At 52.0% G+C, this 23,463-nt stretch overlaps 1 protein-coding gene across 4 annotated transcripts in view; it reads left to right on the plus strand.

The window, feature by feature from the left end:
- Dab2ip (DAB2 interacting protein) overlaps positions 1–23,463 on the plus strand; it is a 193,360-nt gene that overhangs the window by 79,789 nt on the left and 90,108 nt on the right. For all 4 annotated transcript variants that reach the window (XM_059260165.1, XM_059260164.1, XM_059260162.1 and 1 more), the window contains exon 2: positions 23,015–23,118. In XM_059260165.1, the coding sequence (XP_059116148.1) occupies positions 23,015–23,118 (104 nt within the window). The remainder of the gene's footprint in view (positions 1–23,014; positions 23,119–23,463) is intronic.

Genomic DNA, 23,463 nt, shown 5'->3' on the forward strand with positions numbered 1-23,463 from the left:
ACTTCCAGTCCTGTGGGGCTGGCCGGTGTTGTGGGAAGAGGGACAGGAGGACTGGACTGGGGACTCTCTACAGCTGGAGAACTACCCTTCCCTCCCCTCCCCCATCCCAGGTCCCAGGATGGCGCCTGGCTTCCAGCTGTGATCCAGCCCCCCCCCCCTGACCTGGAGGCCCTCCCTCCCTGACTGAGGAGCCGGGAAGGGGGCTTCCCTTGTGAGGAGAAAAACCTGGCCTGGATTCCTGCCTAGGCTGCCCTACCCAGCTCCAGACTGCCCCAAGCACCACCTGTGACTAGCCCACCCCACTTCCCTAGAGAGTTCATGCAACAGCCTCTGGCCAAGACCATGTGCCATTACACTTTCTCTGTGATTGAGGCAAGTTACACACACACACACACACACACACACACACACACATACACGCACTGCACACACACATACGTAAGTCAACACATGCAGGCATGTGCACATCTTTTAGGTCCTCAGTTTCCCCTTCTATTCTTGAAGGGATGGAAGTCTGGTAGATGGTGTGGTTTTAATAACTTAAAATAATAATGTTGCTATGGGGACGAAGAGAGAGAAAGGGAAGTCACCTAGGACCAGGAGGGTCAGGGACTCCCTGTAGAGGACGCAGCCCTAAGAGGATGGGGAAAGGAACAGGTAGATTACGACCACAAACAGAGCGAGGGCTGAGAGCTGGCAGGGAAGAGGTCGAGGCAGTGACGGGTGACGCTGCAGGTGGTTTGATTTGTGCCTGATTTCTGGCGCTTCAAATACCAAAGAGATGGTTGGGTTTGTAGCTCTTATGCTCTGGGGAGCCATTGGAAGTTTCTGGAGCTGCAGAATGACTTGGAGAAAGCTTATGAGAGCAGATAGAGGCCGCTGATGCATCCTTTTTGCAAGCCTCAGTTTCTCCTCTCCACTGTGAGGTAGAGATCTTCCTGCCTTCAGCCTCGATAGCGCTACTAAAAATGTTGGAGGGGAGGAAAAATTCAGGCACCGTGGTGATTTATTTGGTGTGGGGATGGGGCAAAATGGCTTGGCAAAGCCCTCTGATTACATAGGTGTGCCTTATACTCTTTATGTGTGCTTGAAATACACAAAGTAATCCCAGTGATATGAAAGCAATATTTTTATCAGACGAGACTGCCTTCTAAATGTAAAGAATAGCTAAGTATCTTAGGCAACAGAGTCAGGGAGGACTTCCGACCTGACTGAGGGGTGCCTGCAGAGCTGTGTGCGGCCCGCTCACTTCTGGCCACGTTTCCGTCCCTCTGACCCTAATTGCACGTGCCTAGCTTTAGTGTGCATGCAGATATGCACACTGCTGTGGCAGAGGGTGCTCCGGGAGCCCTGGGTGCGATGTGGAGTCTGAGGCGCGGGCGACGGGATATGATACTCCTGGGGTCCCTCTGGCGGGACAGGGACACTCCCGGGCCGCGTCGCCCCGACGACTCCAGGCCAGGATTTCACCCGCACTGACTTTCCGGGCGGGTGCCAGCTCGGCCTCCTGGTCCCGGGCCCCCGCCGAGGGGCCGGCTGCTCAAGGCGGGGCGGGGAGGCGGCGGAGGAGGAGTTGGAGCTACTTTGTAGGGCAGCCTTGGCCTCGGCGGCTGCTGCACCGGAGCGCAGGAGAGTGCGGGGCGCCCGCCGGGCGGTCCGGAGCGGCCGATGGGGCCCGTGTGAGCGCCCAGGCCTGGCCCGGTGCCCGGCGGGCGGCAGCATGTCCGCGGGTGGCAACGCCAGGAAGAGCACCGGGAGGCCGTCCTACTACTACCGGCTGCTGCGGCGGCCCCGGCTGCAGCGACAGAGGAGCCGCTCCCGCAGCCGGACCCGGCCCTCCAGGGGTAGGCGACACCCCGACCCCAGTCCCTTGCTCCACCGTATCACCAGAGGATGCCCTGGGGCACCAGGGGACCGGTGATGCGCCTGTGTCTGTGGGTGAGGGCCCCTCATCTGGAGATACCGTGACTGTCCCATCCCCATTGCCCCAGCCTCTGTTGATCCCTCTTCTTGGGGAACCTGGGTCTCTAGTGCCTCCCATGTACCAGGAGCAAGGAATAGGGGCCCTGATATCCAGTGCCCCCGCACCGCTCAGATCCGTGTTCCATCCCACTGTGCATCAGTTTACCCAGCACCCAGGCCATAAAGTAGTCGAAGTGGATCTTGGCTTGTTTCCACTGTCTGGAACTCAAGCTTGGCCTCCTTCAGTCCTGTATTGTCCCCTCACCGTTAGGATGGACAGTTGGGTAGACTTCCTGGAGGGAGCCATGTTTATAGGGACCTGGGGCCCCTCTGAGTGGCCCTTGGAGGGATACCTCTTTCAAGATGGGGGTGGGGTGGAGTGGGGGAGGCACACACAGCCTTTCCTCTTTCCAGTAATAAGATCTTCAGCCAAAAACGCTGAAAGTTTTCAGGCTGCCTTGTGCTGGTCTAGTAAGTGGAAAGGGTCAGGGGCTTCCACACAGAGGTTTTGCCCTGGGCTCTAGGAAGGCCGGATGCCTCTGAGGCTTAGGCCCACTGAAGGTGTCCATGATACAGAAGAAGCTGGGTTGGTTTGCATCATGAGGTTATCTGGGGCATGGGAAGCCTGGCCCTGGCCCAGGCCCCCCCCTTCACCATAGGCAGAATCTGGCAGGTGTGGAGAGGTGTTGGTGTATGAGTTGGCCCTTGTTAGGGTGAGGGCTGGGAAGCAGGCAGGCAGTCTGCACTAGTTTACTTCCCCCCACGAATGGGGAAGAGTTTTCCCTACAGTAGAGCCAAGTAGCAATGTGCAGGGTTTGTTTAGGAAGTACTGAGTTCCTGTGCACAGAGTTCACACTGAAGCTGTTTCTGCTCACAGGTTTGTGCTGGGACTTGGTCTGAGGGTATCCCAAAGTTTGTGATACCCCCCCACCCTTTGCTTTTGCCGAAGTGGCCTCTGCCTAGTTCCAGCCCCAAGTCTAGGGCTGGCCCAGGAAACCAGAGACCTGGGTTCAAGCTTTGTGAATGGGTTCAAATCACCGCATTTCCTGAGCCTTCCTTTTTTGCTCAGCTGTGGGAGAAGGCGTCATTTCGACAGGTTCCTGCTGTGAGAATGGGTGTGGGATGAGTGTCCAGTTGTATTTGGCTCCCCTCAGAGTCTCCCCTGTCCCAGCCCTATCCCTCAAATGCCCTGTGTGACTGTGCCCTCTTCTGTACCCACTGCGGAGGCTCTCAGAGGATGGGAACTCTGCCTTCTGTTCAGTTAATGAGGCCAGGGATGATCAATGTTGAATGGATCAAACATTGGCTCCCAGCTGGGCTCAGCTTTGTGTGCTAGCTTGGAAGGAACTCACTGCTTGCTGGTGGTGGTGGAGAGACCAGCCCTGATGGAAATTCTAGTTGGAGAAATTCAGGAAGGCTTCAGAAAGGAGTTGACATTGAGACTGTGTCTAAGCTGGGTGGGATTTCCTTTGCCTTACCGGGAGTGACTGAGTCAGCCCAGCCGTAGGTCTAAGTCCTACTTTGAGAAAACTGTCTTTCTGTCAGCTGCCTCTCTGAATCTCAGGGACAGTGGTGGCAGTGGCAGCAGGGTCCTGTCTGGGAAGCCAGAAGCCTGTGCCTGCAGCTCAGTCCATAGTTAGGTGTGAACCGTGGTCCTTTATCAGGTGGGAAGTGCCTGTGAGTGTGCACAGAGAAAAGGAAAAAGCCCTTGGGGTAGAGTGAGTTCATCTTGCATGGGGGGACAAAGGACAACCTTCAGTAGTGACCAGTTGTGGATGTGATCAGAGTTGCAGGTCAAGGTGCAGGGTGGCCAGGGGCTCCTTGCCCATCTTCCTGCTCTGGCCACACCCCCTTTTGTGGGCTTCCTATTGGGAAGCCACACTAAGATCTTGAATTGCTCCCTTCTGACCTTGGTGTCATGGTTAGGGGTTGGTCCACTAATGGTAGCATTACCCAAAGGGGTGGTGGCAGCCCCTCGATCCACCTTTCCCCAACCTCATTTCCGACCTCAGCTACTAGCAGGGAGGGGAAAGGAGCATAGCTCTGTGTTCAGAAATAGAAAAGTGCATGAAAGTGCTGGGGGCTGGTAGCAGGGACCCACAGATGGCCAGGCACGGGTGTTAGCTAGGCCACCACCTTCTGTGGAGGGCCTCACTGCCCTCTGAGAGCAGTGTGCTGTTCTTAACAAAGCTGTGAGGGAAAGCTGATGTCTCCAGGGTCCCAGGGTTACACACTGGGACTAAACAAGGCTCTTCTCTCCTTAGCTTCAGGTTCCCCATCTGAAGATTGGGCAGGTGGGCCTTGCAGTTGGGAGGAAGCAGGAGCTTTGTGTGATGGCCTCTTCTAGGCATTCCATACTGTGCTGTGTGACCCTGGGCCACTTGAAGGCTGGGGCTTGCTTCTGGGTTTTGGGAGAGTCTTGTCTCCAGAAGGATGTCACCAGTTAAGGTGCTTTGCTTCCATTTCCTGGTATCAGGAGTAAGAACAACTTCCTAAGAGAAATACAACACTCCCCATCCTTGATATAAGCCCTAGCCTATCATTCAGTACTTTTCCAGCACCTGCTAGCTGCCGGCTTTAGCCTGGGCCCAGGGCATGTGGAGATGAATTTTATTTGCTCCTAGACTCACCAGGCCCTATTGGCTGGAGAGACTGACTTATCAGGTACCATAGAACACAGGGCCTTTTCTAGGGACAGGGCCGTGGTGAGTGAGAGGGCTCTATTCCCAGCTCTGATTTGGTTGCTGACATCGGGCCCATTCCAGGCTCTCAGTCTCCTCTTCTGTCAGGAGCTGATCCTACTCTGTTGCCCCATGAGCTTGGACACCTCTCTGGGTGCTCACAGTTATGCCAGGGAGGTCTGGGGTCTTCTGTGTCCAAGTCAGTCCCATGCGAGGTCCTGCTGGGGGCTAGGGATTTGGGCCGCACTTCCTTCTGGCACGGCTGTGTTTTCCCCAGCCCTCTATCTGTCCGTTTCCCTGTCTTGCTGCTCTGTAGCCCAACCCTACTTGGGCCACTTTCCCTGCAGGGACTGCTAGAGTCTGTCTGTGGAGTACCAGGAGGGGGGCTCCCAAGAACCCCCCAATACACTCTGCAAAATGAAGGTGTACCCAGAAGGGCTGGGGATGACCTCTAGAGTGTGGCTTCCTCCATTACCAGCTCAGAGTGTGGCCTCTGGGTCATCTGCCCGGACGGGTGCACACCTTTGCCCATGCACTCCAGATGGCAGCATGGTTGTGCCTGTGTCTGTCACATTGGCCTCTCTTGGGAACAGTGGTGAGGGAAGGACCCATTCTCTACCACAAGGAGGGCTGGGGCTGGAGGACTGTGGGAGAAAGCAGCCGCAGACTCCCAGTGATGCTGCTAACCATGTAAATGGGATAGGAAAAGGAGACGAGGCCTTCTTAAAGTCAAGGCCTGGCCTCCAGCTCTGCCGGGTCATGGGTTAGTAAGGCAGAGACCAGAATCTGGGGTTGAGCAGAGCTGGGCTCCAGCATCCGAGCGGTGTGGCCTTGGGCAAGGTTCTCAGTCTCTGGCCTCGGGTTTCTTCATCTGTAAAATGAAGATACCAGTATGCATCCACAGCACTGCTATGCGTGTTAAATGTTAAGGTTCTGATGTTAAGGTTAAACATTCCGAGTTCACTGCCAGAACAGATCGGGCACTCAGCAGATGGAAGCAAAGCAAATGGAACAATTTTGACTCATGTTATACCTCATAAGGGGAGTGAGCCCACTAGACCCCAGGATGTGTAAGGGTGAAGAGAAGTTGGGGCCGAACCCCACATAGGCTCTGTGTCTCCGCAGGAACAGAGAGAGGAAGCGGGGAGAAAGACAAATTGGATTTCAGAGGTCTCCCCCAAGAAGAGACAGAGCATGTCATTGGTCTCTGGGGAGCATATTTGAGTACTTGGGGGCCACAAGGTACATCCAGTTCCCCACCTCACAGGTGTTCTCAGGCTTCTCCAGCTAGCTCGTAGGTCCAGACTGTGGCCCCAGGGCCTTTTGGCATGTCTCCTGGAATGCAGAGCCCAATGGCTCAATATGGAGTCTTCCTCATCCCTTCCAGGTGGCTGCTCTTCATACACAGGTTATACCCACCACGGCACCCCCACCCCTGGCCTCCTGCCTCACCTTTGTTTGCTATCCCCTGTTGCCGTTCACATTCTGCCGAACATGCCACTTTACTGGCCGATCACATGTCTCAGGACGTCAGCCCGGTTTACCCTTTAAGTTTCTTAGTGGGATGGTTCAGTGCACATTGGGTGGTGAGTTCCCAGCCGCAGGCAGGCAGCCTGAGGCCCACTCCCTAGACAGAGCTTTAGGTCCTTGAGGGAGGCCCGAGGTGCCAGTTAATCTGCTGGAATGTCAGCCCGTGGCCTTCGATATCCCGGCTGTCTTCATCACCTTTAATAATTAGATAGGCTCTTTCACCGACGGAATGTGGGCCGTGCCATGCTGAGGGCCTCCCTTGCTTATCTCCCATCTCCTAACTTCCCAACCCTTCACAGAGGTGCAGGGCATTATTATTTCCATCCCCAGGTAGGAAGACTGAGCTCTGGTGAAATAATGCCTGAAGCTAGCATTGGGGCCACAGGGCTGTTAAGCCGGCCTAGAATCACCTGGAGGCCCTGCCTCTCCTTGGCTGGTGTGACCCTGAGCACTGGTTGACCTCGGTGGGTCAGGATAGAGCTTGATTCCTGGGCACCTAGTTTCTCACTGCTTCAGTTCTGCACCCACCGAGGCCCACAGCACGACCAGGCGCCAGGAGCCTTTGCTCAATCTCTTGCAACTACATTCCCAATAGGGAAACTGAGGTTCATGGAGCCGAGGCCTCTTGCCTAAGGTTACCACCATGGCTGATGATAGCTGCGGTTTGGAACTGGGTTCTCAATCTCTTTGCATCTTATTGACATGTTGGCTTTGTCTGTTGCCTTTTCTAGACTAGCTCATGGGTTTGGAACCCCTGTGTGTCTCGTGGTGGACTCGCTCACATCCGGGACCACATGCTTGTTTTGCTTTAGAGATGACCCGAAGCCTTTTGACTGTTTTTAAAAGAAAAGCAGAGACTGCCACTTCTCCAGTAACTTCCTCTAGGGCCACTTGCTTAAATGTCAGGAAGGGAGAGCATTTCCTGGTCAGGAACATTCAGAGCTTGCCGGGAGCTGGAGTTTTGTTTTCTGTTCAGGAGGTATTTAGGGAGTCAGCCCCCACCCCACTTTGCCATTCCTGGGAATGTGTCTGGCAGTCGTGGGGAGGGGGGTTGAGAAGGAGCCGCCGTGGTGCCCGAGTGTCAGGTACTGGCTCTAGGAGTGGTGGCTGGTTATTTTTAGCTATTCTCATCCAGTAGCGGCATTTCAACGTTTGTTCAATATTTAATTATCCATCTGAATTGGCCCACGTGGCCTTGAGTTTGGAAGTAGGTCTGTGCAGTGATTTCCTGATTGCATAAATAAGGAAGCAAGAGAATCTCAACAGCCCTCTAAATAATAATAATGGGGGAGGAGGCTTGGTGCTCAGAACAGAGAACCCTGGCTCCTCGGTTGCTGCAGGGGTACGGAGGATGCCTGTAACACCCTTGGACCGGCTTTGTCTGTGGGGCTCACACCTGCAGCAGCTGTGTTTTTCAGCGGGGTGGGTTCCCCCGTCTTCAGGGCCCTGTGTTCTCTTTGACAGCTGCTGGGTACTGAATGGAGGTTTGGGGATTTTGCCTTTGGAGGTCTTGTTAGCTTTTATTTTCCTGTTCTGACAGACAGGAGTGGGCTGTCAGCACCCGAGCTGTGTGATTTCTTTTTCTGTGGCCCTTGAAGGTGATGCCTTGACACTGCTGTGAAATGGAAAAGCAGAGTGCAGGCAGGCAGATGGGATCGAGCTCTCTGCCCCTTTCCTGTGCTGAGGAGGCCCCAGAGAGAAGGAGAGGAGAGCATGAGACCCTGGGATGCTGGCAGGCCGCTGGCACTCCTTCCCAGAGTCCTGCTTGGCGTGGGGAATGGTGGTTTACAGATTAAAAACCAGTACATTGACAATCTGGATTAGATGCAAATGATTTTCTATTTATTAATGCTTCTGTTCTGGGGACACTGGGCTTGAGACAGGAGTGTAACCAAGGTTAGGTTCCAGGATGGATGAGAAGTGTCATCTCAGACAGGTTATCTTTGGGCTCTAAAGCAGGCTTGACATAGTTATGACACCATGTAGGATGTGTCACAAACTTGAGAGTGTGTATTGTCATTAGCGCCCATTTGTCTAAATCCTAAGTCTGTCGTGTTGATGTAGAAGTGCGGTGTGATGTCTGTGGAGACTGGGATCATCTCTATGGTTCCTCGGTGTCTCCTCCCACCAGAGACTGCTACACGGGTAAGTGGCACTCAGCTACCTACTGTGTACACACTGGGCAGGGGCTGCCTTGGTGATATAATAACCCTAGTGACTCAGTTAGCCACCTACTGTGTACACACTGGGCAGGGGCTGCCTTGGTGATACAGTAGCCCTAGTGATGAAGGAGCTGAGTTGAGGGAGGGCTGTGTAACCAGGTCAGCAGATGGTATGGCTAGAAAGGTTGGCAGGGCCTTGAATGGTAAGTCAAGAGTGCATTCCTCCCCCAGCAGCACAGGGAGCCACAGTGATAATACTGGGGACAACCTCTATTCCTTGAGCATGTGCGCTGTGACAGGCATTCTTCTGTGTTCAGTCCTGGGGCCCACAGACTCTGTAGATGGAAACCAAGGCTCAGACTGGCCAAGTGCATGGGAAACCTCCCTACCCCCACCAGGGCTGTGATGGGGGAGGTGACTTGAGAGCCACAGCTAGACTTGCAAGGAGCAGGGTGGGGGTGGGCATCAGTGATCACATGTGCCCCTGGTAGCTAGGCATCTGGCTTGAGAGACTCCACACCAGGGTGGGGACTGGTGGAGAGGGAGTGAGGACTGTACCAGGCTCTGGAGTGGGGCAACCTCAGGCCTCAAAGAAGTGTGTGTCGGGGGTCGGGGTGTGTGTGTGTGTGTGTGTGTGTGTGTGTGTGTGTGTGTGTGTGAGACGCTGGCAGGTCACTCACTCCTGGAGAGTCTCTAGGGTGCTGTTGGCTATGAAGGCGGAATGGGAGAGGGGATGAGAGCAGAAGAGAGCCCTCACACCACTATGAGGATAATGCTGGGCTCAGCGTGCTGAGCCCTGGCCTGTGCACAGCAAGGCCACTGTAACAAGGCCACCACCACGTTCGTTTCTCTCTTTATTTAAAAAATACATACATTTATTTTATGTGTATGGGTATTTTGCCTGCATGTGTGTTCACGCACCGCATGCATGCCTGGTGTCTGAGGAGGCCAGAAGAGGGCGTCAGATCCCTTGGAACTGGAGTTACCGAAGGTTGTGAGCCACCATGTCGGTGGTGAGAATCGAACTTGGGTCTTCTGCAAGAGCAACAAGTGCTGTAAACCGCCGAGCACCTCTCCAGCCCCTGGACTCTGTGTTCCGAACTTTGCTTTAGGAAGTAGGAGATGGTGGTCACTGGTTTCAGCACTTGATTTGGTGGGGCCAGAAGTCAGAGCCCTGCCACTCAGCCTCTTTTAAGTCCTGCAGTTTTTATTTCTGAGATTTGAACTGGTCCCTGGAATTCCGAAATTCTGGGAGCCTGGCACTTGGGAAAAGTCCAGGCTCACTCTCATGGTGAGAGGGCTGGGAGATGGTGAGGCAGGGTGCAGTGAGGATTGGAGAGGTGGCTGCCGGGTGCTGACACTGGAAGGGATGAAGGGGTGCTGACAGCTTAGCAGAACGGTACGAGAGGCTGCAGGAGTCCAGTTGTTTGGGGAAGGGGCATCAGACCTGGCGCTGTGGGAGAAGCTTGGTGGGAATGGGGTCTGGGAGAACCATGGGTTTCCACAACCCACCTGTGCTGTCTATTCCATCCAGAATCCAGAGCTGTAGTTGTATCTGAGAGTGGTAGGTTTAATGCATGCAGGGAGCCCCGACCCCATCGCTGTCCAAGAGTGGGCTCTCAGCTCTTCTGGGACCCTGGCTTTTAAAGAACCCAAATGCTTCCTGCAAAGAGAGGGACCTTTTCATCAGTCTGGAATGCTTCATGGCTAGAGGAGAAGGATTGGCCCCTCTTTGGAATGTTCTCCGCAGGCTCCTGTGTAACTGATGGTCCTCAGGAGACAGACACCAGTAATGATTCACACCTTCCTTCCTCCTGTCCCTTCCTCCCTCCCTCCCTCCCTCCCTCCCTCCCTCCCTTTGTTGAGGCACAGTCTAAATTCTGAATTTAGACTCTGAATTCTGCTATGAAGAACAGGCTGGCCTTGAACTCTCAAAAACCCAGTTGCCTGCCTCTGATTCCTTGTAAGTCTAAAATATTTGTTAGCACTTTATGGAAAAGGTTTTCTGACTGACCCCTGAGACACAGCTGCATCTGTCTGCTCTCCGCAGCTGCCTACGTGTGTGCACCCGCACCGTGCCCTTAACGCTGCTGCTGTAAATGCTTCAGAACACCTGACGGGACGTTGTGGTTTACATGGCTATAGAGAAGCTGCACACAGCAGAGAGGAGCACACATCTCCGGGGAACCCCCTTTGCTCCCTAAATTCCAGTAATTCAGAGGGATGACATTTTGCTTTCTCTGGAAGCCTGGAATGGGCCCCAAGGCTGCAAAGAAGAGACACAGGGAAAACCTGTGGGAAGAAAATGGCGAGGGTAACCTACAGACTGAAATGTCCAGAGGTCTTGAGAGGAGAGGAAGTAAGACTCCGGGGAGTGAGCAATCTTTGAGCTAGTTAATCTGGGAGAGTAGCCAGGGCACCCAGAGTCTAGACTGGGGAGCTCTTTGGAACATGGTGCCTTTCAGGATGAGGCTTAGGAAGCATGTGGCGTCAAAGGCAGTTGCTTACTCTCTTTAGTGGAGGGCCGTAAAGCAGTGTCTGTGCTGTCTACACTGGTGGCACTTTTGTAGGGTCTGTAGTGGGGCCGGCCAGAGGTCATGGGATGGAATGAGCCCCTCCCCTGTCCTGGACACTCTGTACGGATCCTGGAATGTACCGTGAGACCGAGTCTCCTCAGTTTCTAGGAGCTAGCTGCACATGTGCCTTCTCCCACTGTGTCACCCCACCCCAGGAGTTCTCGTGCCACCTCTGTCCTGGTGCTCGGTGTAAGGGTCTTCAGGGCCGTGGTGCGTGCGCTGCACATAGAGCCTTCCCCATGTCTTCTCCTAGCAGACTCCCACCGCAGTGGACAACGCCCACTCACTCTGAACCACATTTTGAACTTGGAGACAGCTTGAATTCCATTTCTGTCTATTTGAGAGACACTGACATATCACAGTTAATGGCCTCAAATTAATTACTTTTATGGTATGTGACCAAAATATCCAATAGAAACAGCATAAAGGAAAAAAGCCTTATTTTGGCTCATGGTCTCAGAAGGCTTTCAGTGTATCAGATGTATATGCGTGTGCGCGCATGCGCACGTGCACACACACACACCTGGGAAGACATGGCAATTGGCTTGTGTTAGTAGGAACCTGTGGAAGCTGTTCACATCCTAGAAGACCAGGAAACAGAGAAAACAGGCTTGAACTAAAAGTGGGCTAACCTTCAAAGACCCACCCTAGTTGACCTGCTTTCCCCAGCCAGACCCCATCTCCTCAAGTCTTCAAAATAGTGCTACACAGTAGGGACTCGATGTTCAAAGCATGAGCCCGAGTCCCCATGGCTCCTTCCTTTCCCCAAACCTGGTCAGTGTCATGAACCAGATGTCCTTCGAATGTGACTAAACTCATCCCTTCCAGCTAGAACTGGAGTGGCTGGGAAGTTTGGGAGGGACCCAGGCAGGGAGGACACTGAGTCTGGAGGGACCGCACACAAACCCTCCCTAATCTCCCCTCAGATCCCTTAGGTTTATATTCTGCCTCAGTGCCCCTCGCTGCATGGTCATGATCAGACCCAATATCTTTTTGTTGAAGTCAGAGCTGGCACTGTGCGGGCTTCGCATCTCTGGTGTGTATCTCCCTACTTCCTGTAGTCTGTTGTTATTACAGACAGCCAGTGTTCAAGCACTGCTTGTTGAAAAAGCTTGCCTTTCTTTGGCACTTCCTTCAGTGGTCAGTTGACGAAATGTACACGATCTATTTCTGGGCTTCATCCCGATCCATTGATCTATGCATCTTATCCCTATGCTAATTCTGCAGGCGTGTTTACACTAGCTGTACTTCCAGACGCTAAAGTATGTCTTGAAACCCATTAGCATCGGAAGTCCCCTAGCCCTTTCCTGCGTTCTCAAGCCTGATTTGCCATTCTAACTCCTTTGCTTTGTTGTCTGAACTTAAAATTCTGCTTGTTAGAGTCTTTGAAAAGTTTCCTGGGATTTTGACTGGGATTGCATTGAATCTGTAGGTCACTTCGGGCGAAATGTCACCTGAACATCATTGAGTCTTGCAACGTGGTATTGGCTGTTCATTTCTTTACACTACAAGATAATACCTTTCAGCAATGCATTTTTGTTATTAATCTTTCACGTGTGTAATTAAAATAGTATTTGTGTGTGTGTGTGTGTGTGTGTGTGTGTGTGTGTATGCATGTGTGTGCACGTGTGACCTCCCACCTTCTGTTTTGCTCCAGCCTAACTGGACCTAACTTGCGAGTGATTCTCCTCTCTCCATCTCCCGTCAGTGTGCTGTAATTACAGATCCAAGCCACCGTGTCTGGTTTTGTTTTCCTGTGGGGTCCAGGATTGAACTCAGGTTGTCAAACTTGTGTAAGTGGGTTTGTATGCTGAACCGTCTCTGCCTATGTATTAACGTTTTAAAAGGTGCGCGCGCGCGCGCATGCACATGCACGCGCGCATTGGTTACCAGGGAAGGACTAATAGTTACTATACTTGTTAGCCTGGTGGAGTTTCATGGATGCTGATAAAGCACAAGACACTCGCCTCCGAGACAGAAGATGGCCTATCCTAGCAGGCGGCTTGGGCTTCACATTTCCACCGATTCCCTTTTTATCCAGTACCAAGAACAGATTTTAGGATGATCAGTTCTTGAACAAAGCTGCTTTACTATTTTTCCAGCCTAACCTCGTGTCCCTTAGAGGATCTGATATACAGTCTATGAGTCAGTTGCTCCTTAGGCTCAGAGTTATGCAAGGAATTGGAATGCAGCTCTGTGATAGGATGACGTCATTAAAGCAGGAGTTTGAGCCAGGTGTGGTGGCGGGTGCCTAGCTCTTGAGAGGTGAAGCAGGAGGATCAGGAGCTTAAGGATATCTTGGCAAGAATGGGGCTAGCCTGGCTCCATGAGGCCCCGTCTCAAAAGCAAACAAGACAAACAAGAAATTTAGCGATAATTAAAATAGAATTCCAGGTTGCACAGCACAGAGAGGTGAAGAAAATGTGAACATATATATATGTACATACACATACACATATGGACATGTAGGGGCTAGAGAGATGCCTCAGCCTGTAATAGTACTTGCTGCTTTTGTAGAGGACCTGAGTTCAAATCCCAGCACCCACAATTGCCTGTAACTCCAGCCCCAGGGGATCTGACACTTTTGACCCACATGGGCACCCAAACTCACATGTACTCACTGACACCCACATACACATAATTAAAAATAAAACCTTCTAAAAATTAATAAATGCACACTTAACTTTATGCCTGTCTTAGCTTGCTGCAAGAGGCAAGCGTGCTGTATCACACAGTCGTAATGATCTCACTTGATGACATGATTTTTAAACAAAAGTGCAAAGTATTAAGGAACATTAAGTACGGAGGTGTGATGGGGGGTGGGGAAATAGTTTCTAATGACTAAAGTGGAAAGGAAGTGAATTTAGTGTTGCTACCTCCCTTTGGCACGCTTTAATTAGGACTTTGTGCCCTCAAGTTTTGTTGATGTAATTAGTTTCTATTCTAAGGATAAAATATGCAAGGTGCTGGTCTGGAGAGATGGCTCAGGGGTTAAGAGCACTGGCTGATCTTCAGAGGACCTGGGTTCAGTTCCCAGCACCCATGTGGTGGCTCACACCATCTGTAACTTCTCCTCTGGACTTTGAGAGCACTGTATATAAGGTGCCCAGACATACGTGTATAGTCTTTGAGATCTGGAGGTCTGAGGTCTACAATCTGCTTCAGTGGCCCAAGTCCAAGGGTCTTGAGGCTGTGACCCTTGTGGCCCGGGGCAGACGTATTTCCTCCTTCCTTGTTTATCTTCCAGAATCTGCCTGCAGTTCTTGGCTCACTACCTCACCTCCCCCACTGGTGCTTCCCTGGTGACGCTGTCTTTTTGCCTTCTCTTTACTGTCTCTTTTTGTGGCTGGGCATGGTGACACATGTCTGTAATCTTAGCACTTGGAATACTGAGATAGCAGGACCAGTAAGTTCAAGGTCAGCCTGAGCCACATAGCAAGATCCTGTCTCAATAAGTAGAGAAATGAAATAAATAAAATTTTAAGTCTTTGTTATTACAGTATGCTTGCCCTGTGGTCTTCCTTCTCATTCAAGGTCCTTAATTGTATCTGGAGTCCATTCTGCCACATGAAGAAACACTTTCACAGGCTACAGGGGTCAAGATGTGGCTTTTGGGGAGCCAGTACTGGGCTTACAGGAGAGGGGAAAGGTTTGTAACCTCCAGGTAACACCTGGCTGTACATGGGAAGTCAAAGGTCAACTGGAAGAAGTATTGTCTGAGGCAGGAGGCTGCCAGGTTGCGGTATTTTCACGGATACCACCAGAGAACAGCATGATAGATTCCATATGCTTTCTTGTCCTAACACACACACACATGTACATAAAAGCACACACATCACATCACCATGCATACACACACCATGTTGTACACGCCACACATCATACACACTACATATACATGCACTGTGCATGTACATACCACACTCACAGACTCGAAAGTTCTGAGTTGCCACCCAGGCTCCCTGCTCAGGTCTCAGGCCTCGGCTCAAGTGTGTTGAGCACCCACTTGAGGGCTGTGCCCTTTGGAGCTTGCGATGCTCTCCCTGCCGGCCGGCCGGTCATCCGAGCTGCTGTCAGTCTTGATGTGCAGTTTTTGTTTGATTTCTTTTCCTCCTTGTTTCATTTCTCTTCAGACATACACAGAGGGAATGGGTTGTATTGAGCTACCCTGTCACCTGTGGGTTTTAGTGTACTGAGTGGAAGGCGTCATTCTCTCTCACTCAGAATATGTCACCTGTCTCCACTCTTAGGCCCTCTAGTTCTCCAAAGAGAAGCTCTGTGCTGTTCCTCTGTGCCACTGTGTGCACATATGTCCAGGAAGGACAATGTCTTCGCTTTAGCCGTGCGGACACTTCTATTTTGAAGTGATTACAGGTTGCAGGCAATTGTTCAAACAGTACAGATGAGCCCAGGGTGAGCTACTTCCCCTTGGCTGCTTGCATAGCCATGCTCGACAGTGAGGGACCACCAGGAACATTCTAGAAACCAAGCTACAGTTCTTACTCAAGGTGATGAGGCACACCTGGACACAAGAGTCAGGAAGAACCTTCTTTAGGGCCTGGGCTGGTGGCCTGGGGGAGGTCTGGGGAGTGGGGCTCGTGACTGACTGGCTGTTGTCACAAGGTGGAGGAAGGCAGGGCTATGTCAGACGTGGCATCCTTTTTCTTTTTCTTTTTCTTTCTCCTCCCCCCCCCCCTTTTGGCTATTTGAAACAAGCCTGTGTAGCTCAGGCTAGCCTTGAACTTGAGATCCTGCCTCACCCCCACCCCAGGTGTTCTTGTCTCTTGGGAGAAGTGATTCACAAGCTGCTAACTTGTTACTGATGATGAAGTAATGGAGGGGAGTTGTTTGTTTGTTTGTTTTTGCTGGGAGGAGGCTTGGTGTTTCGTGGGTAGCCGTGGCTTGTCTTTGTGGACTGCTTAGAGAGGAAATGGCCTTGTTTGGTGTCACTTTATTGTTGTCCTGGGGTCACCCTGACTAAGGTTGCCATCAAGAGAGGTTACTTATGTTCAGGAGAGTAATGTGTGGTCCTCCTGCCTCTACTTTTCAATTACTGGGATTACAGGTGTGCACCCCCATGCCCAGTTCATGGGGTGCTGGGGGTTGAACCTAGGGCTTCCTGCATGCTAGGCCAGTGGTCTCCCAATGGAGCCGCATCCTCAGCCCTTGCTTTGTCCCCTGGAAGGTGTCAGTGCTGTGGAAGTTGTTGATGCTGGCTTTTATTATTAGCAGGGTACCCTTGAGATCCACCCACATCGTGTGGATCTATAGTCCGTTCTTTTTCATAGCTGACTAGTATCCTGCAGTACATACAGTTCCTCTCCCAGTTTCAGCCTGCCCTGGCTCCCTGCTTCCCTTCCTGCCCTTAGGTGAAACCCCAGGCCTCACCTGCTGGGAAGTGTTCTACCAGGGAACCACAGAACCCCTCCAGCCCTAATATTCTATTTCTGCTGCACATATTAAATCTATCAGTGTACACAGCACAAGTGCCATCTTACAGGTCAGTAGATGGAATTCCAGCACTGGCCTTGCCAGACCCAAAGTGTAAGGAGTAGCCTTCCCTTCTGGAGACCTTAACCTGTCTCCCTGTGCTCTAGAGGTGGAGCAGGGGTTCAAGGCCAGCCTAGACTACACAGCAAGGTCCTGTCTCAAAAACAAATCCCATGTCCTCACCACTCCTTGTGCAGAACATCGTTCCCTGGGGAGGGTTGTAGCAAGGTGAGGCTCCATCCCTTGCTGGCGGTCAGCTGGGGTCCATTCCAGTCTCGAGACGGTGCCACCACGTTCCTCTGCAGCAAAGCCAGCAGAGGAGGGTGGAGGTTCCTTCTGCATCTGAAACATCGGTCCCTTGCCTCCTGCCATGGCTCTGTCTCCAACCTCGGCCATCCTTGCCACATTTAAGGGCTCCTGAGGCGGGATTGTCCCCAAGGGTAGCCTTCTGCCTCCAAATCTTTACCCTCAAGCGCACATCTGCAGAGCCCCTCTCTGCCCCGTCAGTGTGGCTTGTTCACAGGCTCCAGGAATCGGGTGCAGGTTTCTTGGGGGTCGTTATTCTTTAAATGTTGTAGTTTGCATAACCACTCTCCTGTTGAAGGGCGCTTGGTTGTGTGTGGTTGGGGCTATTGTAAGGTTGCTGTGAACAGTCTTTCAAAACTATTCATAAGAGGGCCATATTCTCTCTCCTTTAGCAACGTTCTTCTCACACAACACCCTGTTGCTGTTTTATTTGTGTTCATCCCTATAAATTTAGATTTTATGACATGCCTTTGTGCTCCATGTAGCGTCCTCCTAAGCTGTGTCCTCTTCTGTGCTGTGTAGTATTCCACTGGGTGACTGTTCCAAGAAGCACTCATCCATTTCCTGCTGCTGGACATTGAGGCTGCTTCCCTTTCTGTGCTAAATGAGGGCTGCAAACATCTCTGCAGCCATCCCATACATGGGACAAACCACACAGACAGCCTAGACTACACAGTTAGTGGTCTGGACTGAGTCTGTAGGAGGGACAGGTGTGTGTGTGTGTGTGTGTGTGTGTGTGTGTACTGTCTATTGTGTGATTGTTCCCAGAGCCTTTTCATGCCACCAGCGGAGATGAATGGGTAGTATCCTGGCTCCACCCGCAGTGGGAGTTACTGCTCATTTGAATTTCAGGACTGGTTTCTTATTAATTTCTTTTAATTAGTTTCTTTTCAATTTTGGGCTGGGCCAAATCCTATCTGAAAAGTGTGAAATGGTGTCTGGTAGTTCTGATTGATGTTTTCCTCACTGTGAGGACCCCTATCCTCTTCCCCAGCACCCAGCCTTTCTACACCTCTGCTGACCCTGTGTCTCCCAACATCCATGTTCATAGTTGCCACTCACCTGCCTCCAACCATTAAGATCTGGGCAGCGCAACCCGACAGCTGAAATTGCAGGATGTTCCTCCAGCCACTGTGTTTCCATGGGAACAAGTAACAGTCATCCTTCATGATTAGGTGGTATCCATGGCAACCAAGCCAGCAGCATTTGAATGAAACCGATTTTATTTTATTTAGTTTTTGCAAACACTTGAAGGTTAAGATGCCTGACTCTGGCAGTGGCTTCCAAGAGTAGTCGGTAGCCTGGGCTCACTGCTTATAGCCTGGTCTCACTGCTTATAGCCTGGGCTCACTGCTTATAGCCTGGTCTCACTGCTTAAATGGGGACTTTTTCTACCTGTCAGTGGAAAAAAGGACTCAGAGTCAGCCGATCCCGAGGCTCAGTTCTGTAACCTGGGAGGTTGTGTAGAGGTCATATCAAGTCTGAGATGAAGAAGGACTTCTGGGCTGTCCTCCAGGAAGGTCTGAGGGACTCCAGGGTGGCTGGGTCTCCCTTCCCATGAACAGTTCTTAGAAATGTTCCCTTAGTGCTGTGTGTTCTTAGTGGACTCACTTGCCCTGTCTGGGATCCTGCTCTTACCAGCTCCTGTGTCCCAAGCCTGGGAAACAGCCATGGTGCTAAGTCTGAGGCCAGAGGCAGAGGCCCTGGAGCTAATGCTCTGCGCAGAGATCCCCAGAGGCAGAGGCACTGTTAGGTTGGGGGCACGGCAGGGCTCTCAGCCTCCTGCTTGTTTTCTGGTATAAATAATGGTTATTTGTGGGGCGGACACTGGGAGAGTACTCTCTGCTTTTACTCTCAATTCACTAAATGGATGTTTAACCAAGAGCCCAGAGACGGGAAGGCATTGGGTTGGAGTCACACAGCAGACTCCAAATGGAGACCTCTCCCTATACCCTGTTTCCTCAGGTTCCCTGAGGTCCTAAGTGAGTTCTTTGCAGGGGGCATTGTTTGGGGGACTCGGAGTCGCCTTTGTGTCTTGTCACCTTGGTTGCCTTATCTGGAAACGGGTGCACACCATGGCTGTCCAAGCTGTCACCGGGGGTTGTATCTGAAAGTGTCCAGAGTACATGTTCTCAGTGGGGCGGTATTGTAAGCAGTATTATACACAAGCTGGTCAAAAGCTGGGTCCCCAAGGAGCTGGAAAGACCCTACCCTTTTTCATTTTAAAGCCCAGTACATGTGCAGCACCTAAAAGAGTCTGTCTTTGCTATTGTAATTTTCCATGCGGGTGCCAGGGAGAAAGGAGCTTAAGAAGATTGCTGAGTGGCAGCGCTCACCACCAGAGGCTGAGGGATGCTGGTCAGGGCCGTGGCCACAGAAGCCCCTTATCTTCTGTATGCTCAGCTCAGTGTCTGGCTGGTGTCTGGCTGCCTGCAGGCTCCCCAGGGATACCACTTGGGGTAAAATGAGAGGTTGGACCAAACAGTCTCTGAGAAGCTCCTGGATCAGACCCTGAGGGCAAGAGGCAAGGTGATGGGTGTGTCCTGGAGAGAGCAGCAGTCTCAGAGCTGGGTGAGGGGGCAGCCCTTCCCAGCATCCATGCCCTGCCAGGAGGACAGGTGTCCTGGAAGGGGAGGTAAAGCTGTGGCCAGGCGTGTGTGTGTGTGTGTGTGTGTGTGTGTGTGTGTGTGTGTGTGCGCGCATGTGCGTGCGTGTGTGTGTGTGTGTGTGTGTGTGTGTGTGTGTGTGTGTGTGTGTGTGTATACGTGCACTTGCACTCTTCTGTGTGTTTCCCACATGTGAACACATACATCTTTGGAGGCCAGTCATTCTGAACGTTTCCCTGATACTCTGGAGACCTCAGTACCTTTTTTCATAGGGATCCTAAGAGCTTTGCCAGCTGAGTCCATGGCTGTAGTGGGTGCCCTGTCTGGGTTAGCTGAGTTGGTGGAGGAAGGATAATGGTCAAACCAGGACCCAGCACTGCTGGGTGCCTGGCTCAACGTAGTAGGAACAGAACAGAGATGTTCATTTTCTCCCACTGAGAGAGACAGGGAAATACTTAGTAGGTATGCAACACTCAGGGATGGAGAGTGTGAGAGACAGGGAAGTAGTAGGTCTGCAAGACTCAGTAATGGAGAGTGGGCATGAGCCGGGTCTGAACTGATGAAGTAACCCCAGCAGAGGAACAATGACCCCTTAGCACTTGACTGCATCCCACGGGAGGCCATGCTGGCTATCATGAGGGGACAGCATGGGTGAAGTGTGTGTGTGTGTGGGGCATCTCTGCCTCATGGCAGGCATGGTAGAGATTGTTGTCAGGGGCAGCATCCAGTGTTACCATCAAGTGGCACCTTAGGAACCAGGGTAAAGTATATGTCACCTCGAGGGAACTGAGGAGAGTAGAAGACAGCCAGCTGGAGCTTGACCACTCCCGGATTGTCAGCTCCTATCATGACCCTATTCTCTGTCCCTGGAAAGGTGGCTGATCCCAGGAGTCTGTCTTAGCTGAACTTTGCACTCTGAACTGAGCTCTGAGGGCTATGTGTATGTCCAGTCCTTTGTCCCGGGCCCAGTGGCTCAGCACTTCTGGAGCCATGGACTCAGCCCACACCCTGGGTACTCACTTGTACCTGTCCTTCACTTGCTGGGGCCTGAGGCTCAGACTCCACTCTGCTGGAATGAGGCCTTCATTGACCACTTGGCCTCCCATTTCAGTGCCTCCCACAGGACCCCGGTGAGAGTAGGGTACACCATCACAGAGCTCATAGGACATCTGCCTAGTGGCGGTGACATGTCCCGTCCAGGTAGAAAAGATGTGTTCTGTCACAGAGTGAGCAGGAGCCAGGCCTAGATTCGGGGAAGGGACTTAAAGGCAGATGGGGAGCGTAGGAAGAGATTTCCTAGGGAAACCTCCAGAAAGAGTGGGTGTCTCTTGACTGACTAGCGGGGGATGGGGGTGAGTTTTAAGTAGAGAAACACAGCAAGGAAACATGGAGATGGCTGCCACCTGACTGGAGGAGCCACTCTGGCAGAGATGACCCAGGGCATGGCCTGCTTGCTCCTTGGCCAGGGCTCAGAATTAGAGACTTGTAGTTGAGCAAGGGGCTGAGCTCTGTCCTTTTACACTTTTGGGAACACTTTTTCAGTCAGGAGAGAAGAAGGTAGGAGGTGTGACTAGGGTGTTCTAGACTGCCCTGCCTTTGACGGACCTGCTCCTGTGAGCACCTGTGTTCTTTATCCTGTGTCTGCACACATCCCCACTTGCTGTGCTCCTGGGGTAGACTTGTGGGAGGATCTGTGTGAATGTGAATGTGAATGTGAATGTGTGCACACATTTGCCAGGGTGGTCTCTTATCCCATGTCCCTGTGTGTCCCCATGTACCAGGGAGACCTTCACACTGTCCTTTTCTTCCTTTTGAGTCAACAGGTTTTTCCTAAGCCCCACACATACCAGGCTCTGTGTGAGTGCAGGAGATGTGGAGATGCAGTGTGTGTATTAGGAGTCGTGCCCCCCCCCCACACACACACACAGAGCGCAATGACCTTCTCAGCAAGAGATAGAGTCAACCATTGTTAGAGGAGCCAAGATGACAGGCAGAGGTGTCACGAGGAACTCCCTCGGGACTGTCTGGATAGTCAGGCTGGTGGATGAAGCTGGAGGAGTCCTCTGTGGTGGGCCACACCAGAGCGGGCAAACAGGCAGCAACTATGGTCTGAGGAACCAGTCAAGAAGCAGTTGGATTAGGTTGGCTCAGGTCTTGACTAGGTTTGTGCATGCTGTGGGTATTCATTCCGCCAACAGCTTTGGAGTACCAGCCTTGGGGTGTGGCCTCTCGGCAGGTTACATAACTGCTTAAAACTGAGGAGAGAGGCGTGTGTGCCTCCCAAGTGCTGGGATTAAAGGTGTATGCCACCACTGCCTGGCCTCTATGGCTAACTAATGCCTGGCTTTGCTCTCTGATCTTTAGGCAAGCTTTATTTGTTAAAGCACACACAAAATATCATCACAGCACACCTTTAATCCCAGCACTAGGGAAACAAAGGCAGGTGGATCTCTGAGTTCAAGGCCAGCCTGGTCTACAGAGCAAGTTCCAGGACAGCCAGGACTGTTATACAGAGAAACCCTGTCTCCAAATATTAAAAATAAACAAAAGCCAAACCAAAACAACAACAACAACAACAGTTGTGAGGGCTGGAGAGATGGCTCAGTGATTAAGAAGAGCATTTGCTGCTCTTTCAGAGACCAGCACTCACATGGTAACTCACAACTAACTGTCTTTAACTTCTGGGGATCCATTGCCTCTCCTGGCCTCCATGGGTGCCGGGCATACGTGTGGTGCACACACATATAATGTAGGCAAAACACCCACACACCTATGACAACAATAAATAAATCATTTAAAAATTGTAGAAATCCAGCACTTGGGAGATGAAGACAGAAGGATCAGGATCTCCCTGTCCCTCTGTGTGTGTGTGTGTGTGTGTGTGTGTGTGTGTGTGTGTGTGTGTGTTGGTGTCCTCTTGTTCACTCTCCGTCTTACTTTTTGGAGACCAGGGCTCTCCCTGAACTTGGCGCTTGCTCACAGCTGGACTGCCTGGCCAGCACCAGGACTACAAGCACACCTGACGTCATGTGGGCACTGGGGATCCGAACACAGGTCCTCATGCTTGTGCATCACGCACTTTACCAAACGGAGCATCTCCCCAGCTGCCTTTTAACCATTGCTAGTGTACAAATGTGCAGTTGTACAACTTTCCATGTGCAAAACCTTTTCATCTTCCTACACAGAAACCGTACACCATTCAGCCATAGCCCCCACCCCTTCCCAACAGTCCTGGCAAACCTTTGACCTACTTTCTGGCTATAAATTTGACTACTGTAGGTACCTCCCATTGTTGGACTAGAAGAGTCTTTGTCCTTTGGTTTCTGGCTTACGTCACTTGGCCCGATGTTTTCGGGGTTCATTCACATCATGTAAACTGTGTTTCACCGTGTTCATCCGATCATCTGTGCATGGGCAATGAACTGTATCTGCCGTGTGCCTGTTGTGAATACCACTGGTGTCAATATTTCATACAAGTGTTTAAATCTGTTTTCTGGTCCTCTTGGGTATACTTGTAGGAGTGTAATTAATTGCCTGGTATGTACTAGTCCTGTCTTTAATGGGGGTGACGGGGCATGCCACTACTTTTTTCCACAATGGCTACAGTCTGTCTTTTGTGCTGTCTTAGGATGTGGGAGTTGGCAGAAGCCTTGGCATCTCAGAGCTTTTGAATCTTAACCACCCCTCTCCTTCTTCCACAGAGTCACCCCAAGAAAGGCCGGGCTCCCGGCGCAGCCTTCCCGGCAGCCTGTCAGAGAAAAGCCCCAGCATGGAGCCCTCGGCTGCAACCCCGTTCCGGGTCACGGTAACTATCTCTGCGTCACCACGGCCACTGCCACCACCATCACCACCTGGCCCTGCGGGGCTACTCTGCGACCCCGCATCCCCCTTCCTGGGGCCTCATGGACTGGGAGAGCCTCCAGCCTCCCTTGCTCTAGGTATCCAATCCCCTGGCGGCTCCCTGCTCTCTGGGGGCCACATGGGGTCCCAATCTTTGAGGGAGGGGGCAGGTGGAGGACAGAACCTAGGAGGCCACCAGGGCTGGGAGAACAGGCTGGAGTGGATTAGAGCCCTTGACGTGTGCACACACTGCCCTCCGCCCTTCAGACGTACATCTGTGTTTTGGTATCTTTCCTAGAACAGTCAGGGA

Source organism: Peromyscus eremicus, chromosome 4 (genome assembly GCF_949786415.1).
Source record: "Peromyscus eremicus chromosome 4, PerEre_H2_v1, whole genome shotgun sequence".
Taxonomy (NCBI): Eukaryota; Metazoa; Chordata; class Mammalia; order Rodentia; family Cricetidae; genus Peromyscus; species Peromyscus eremicus.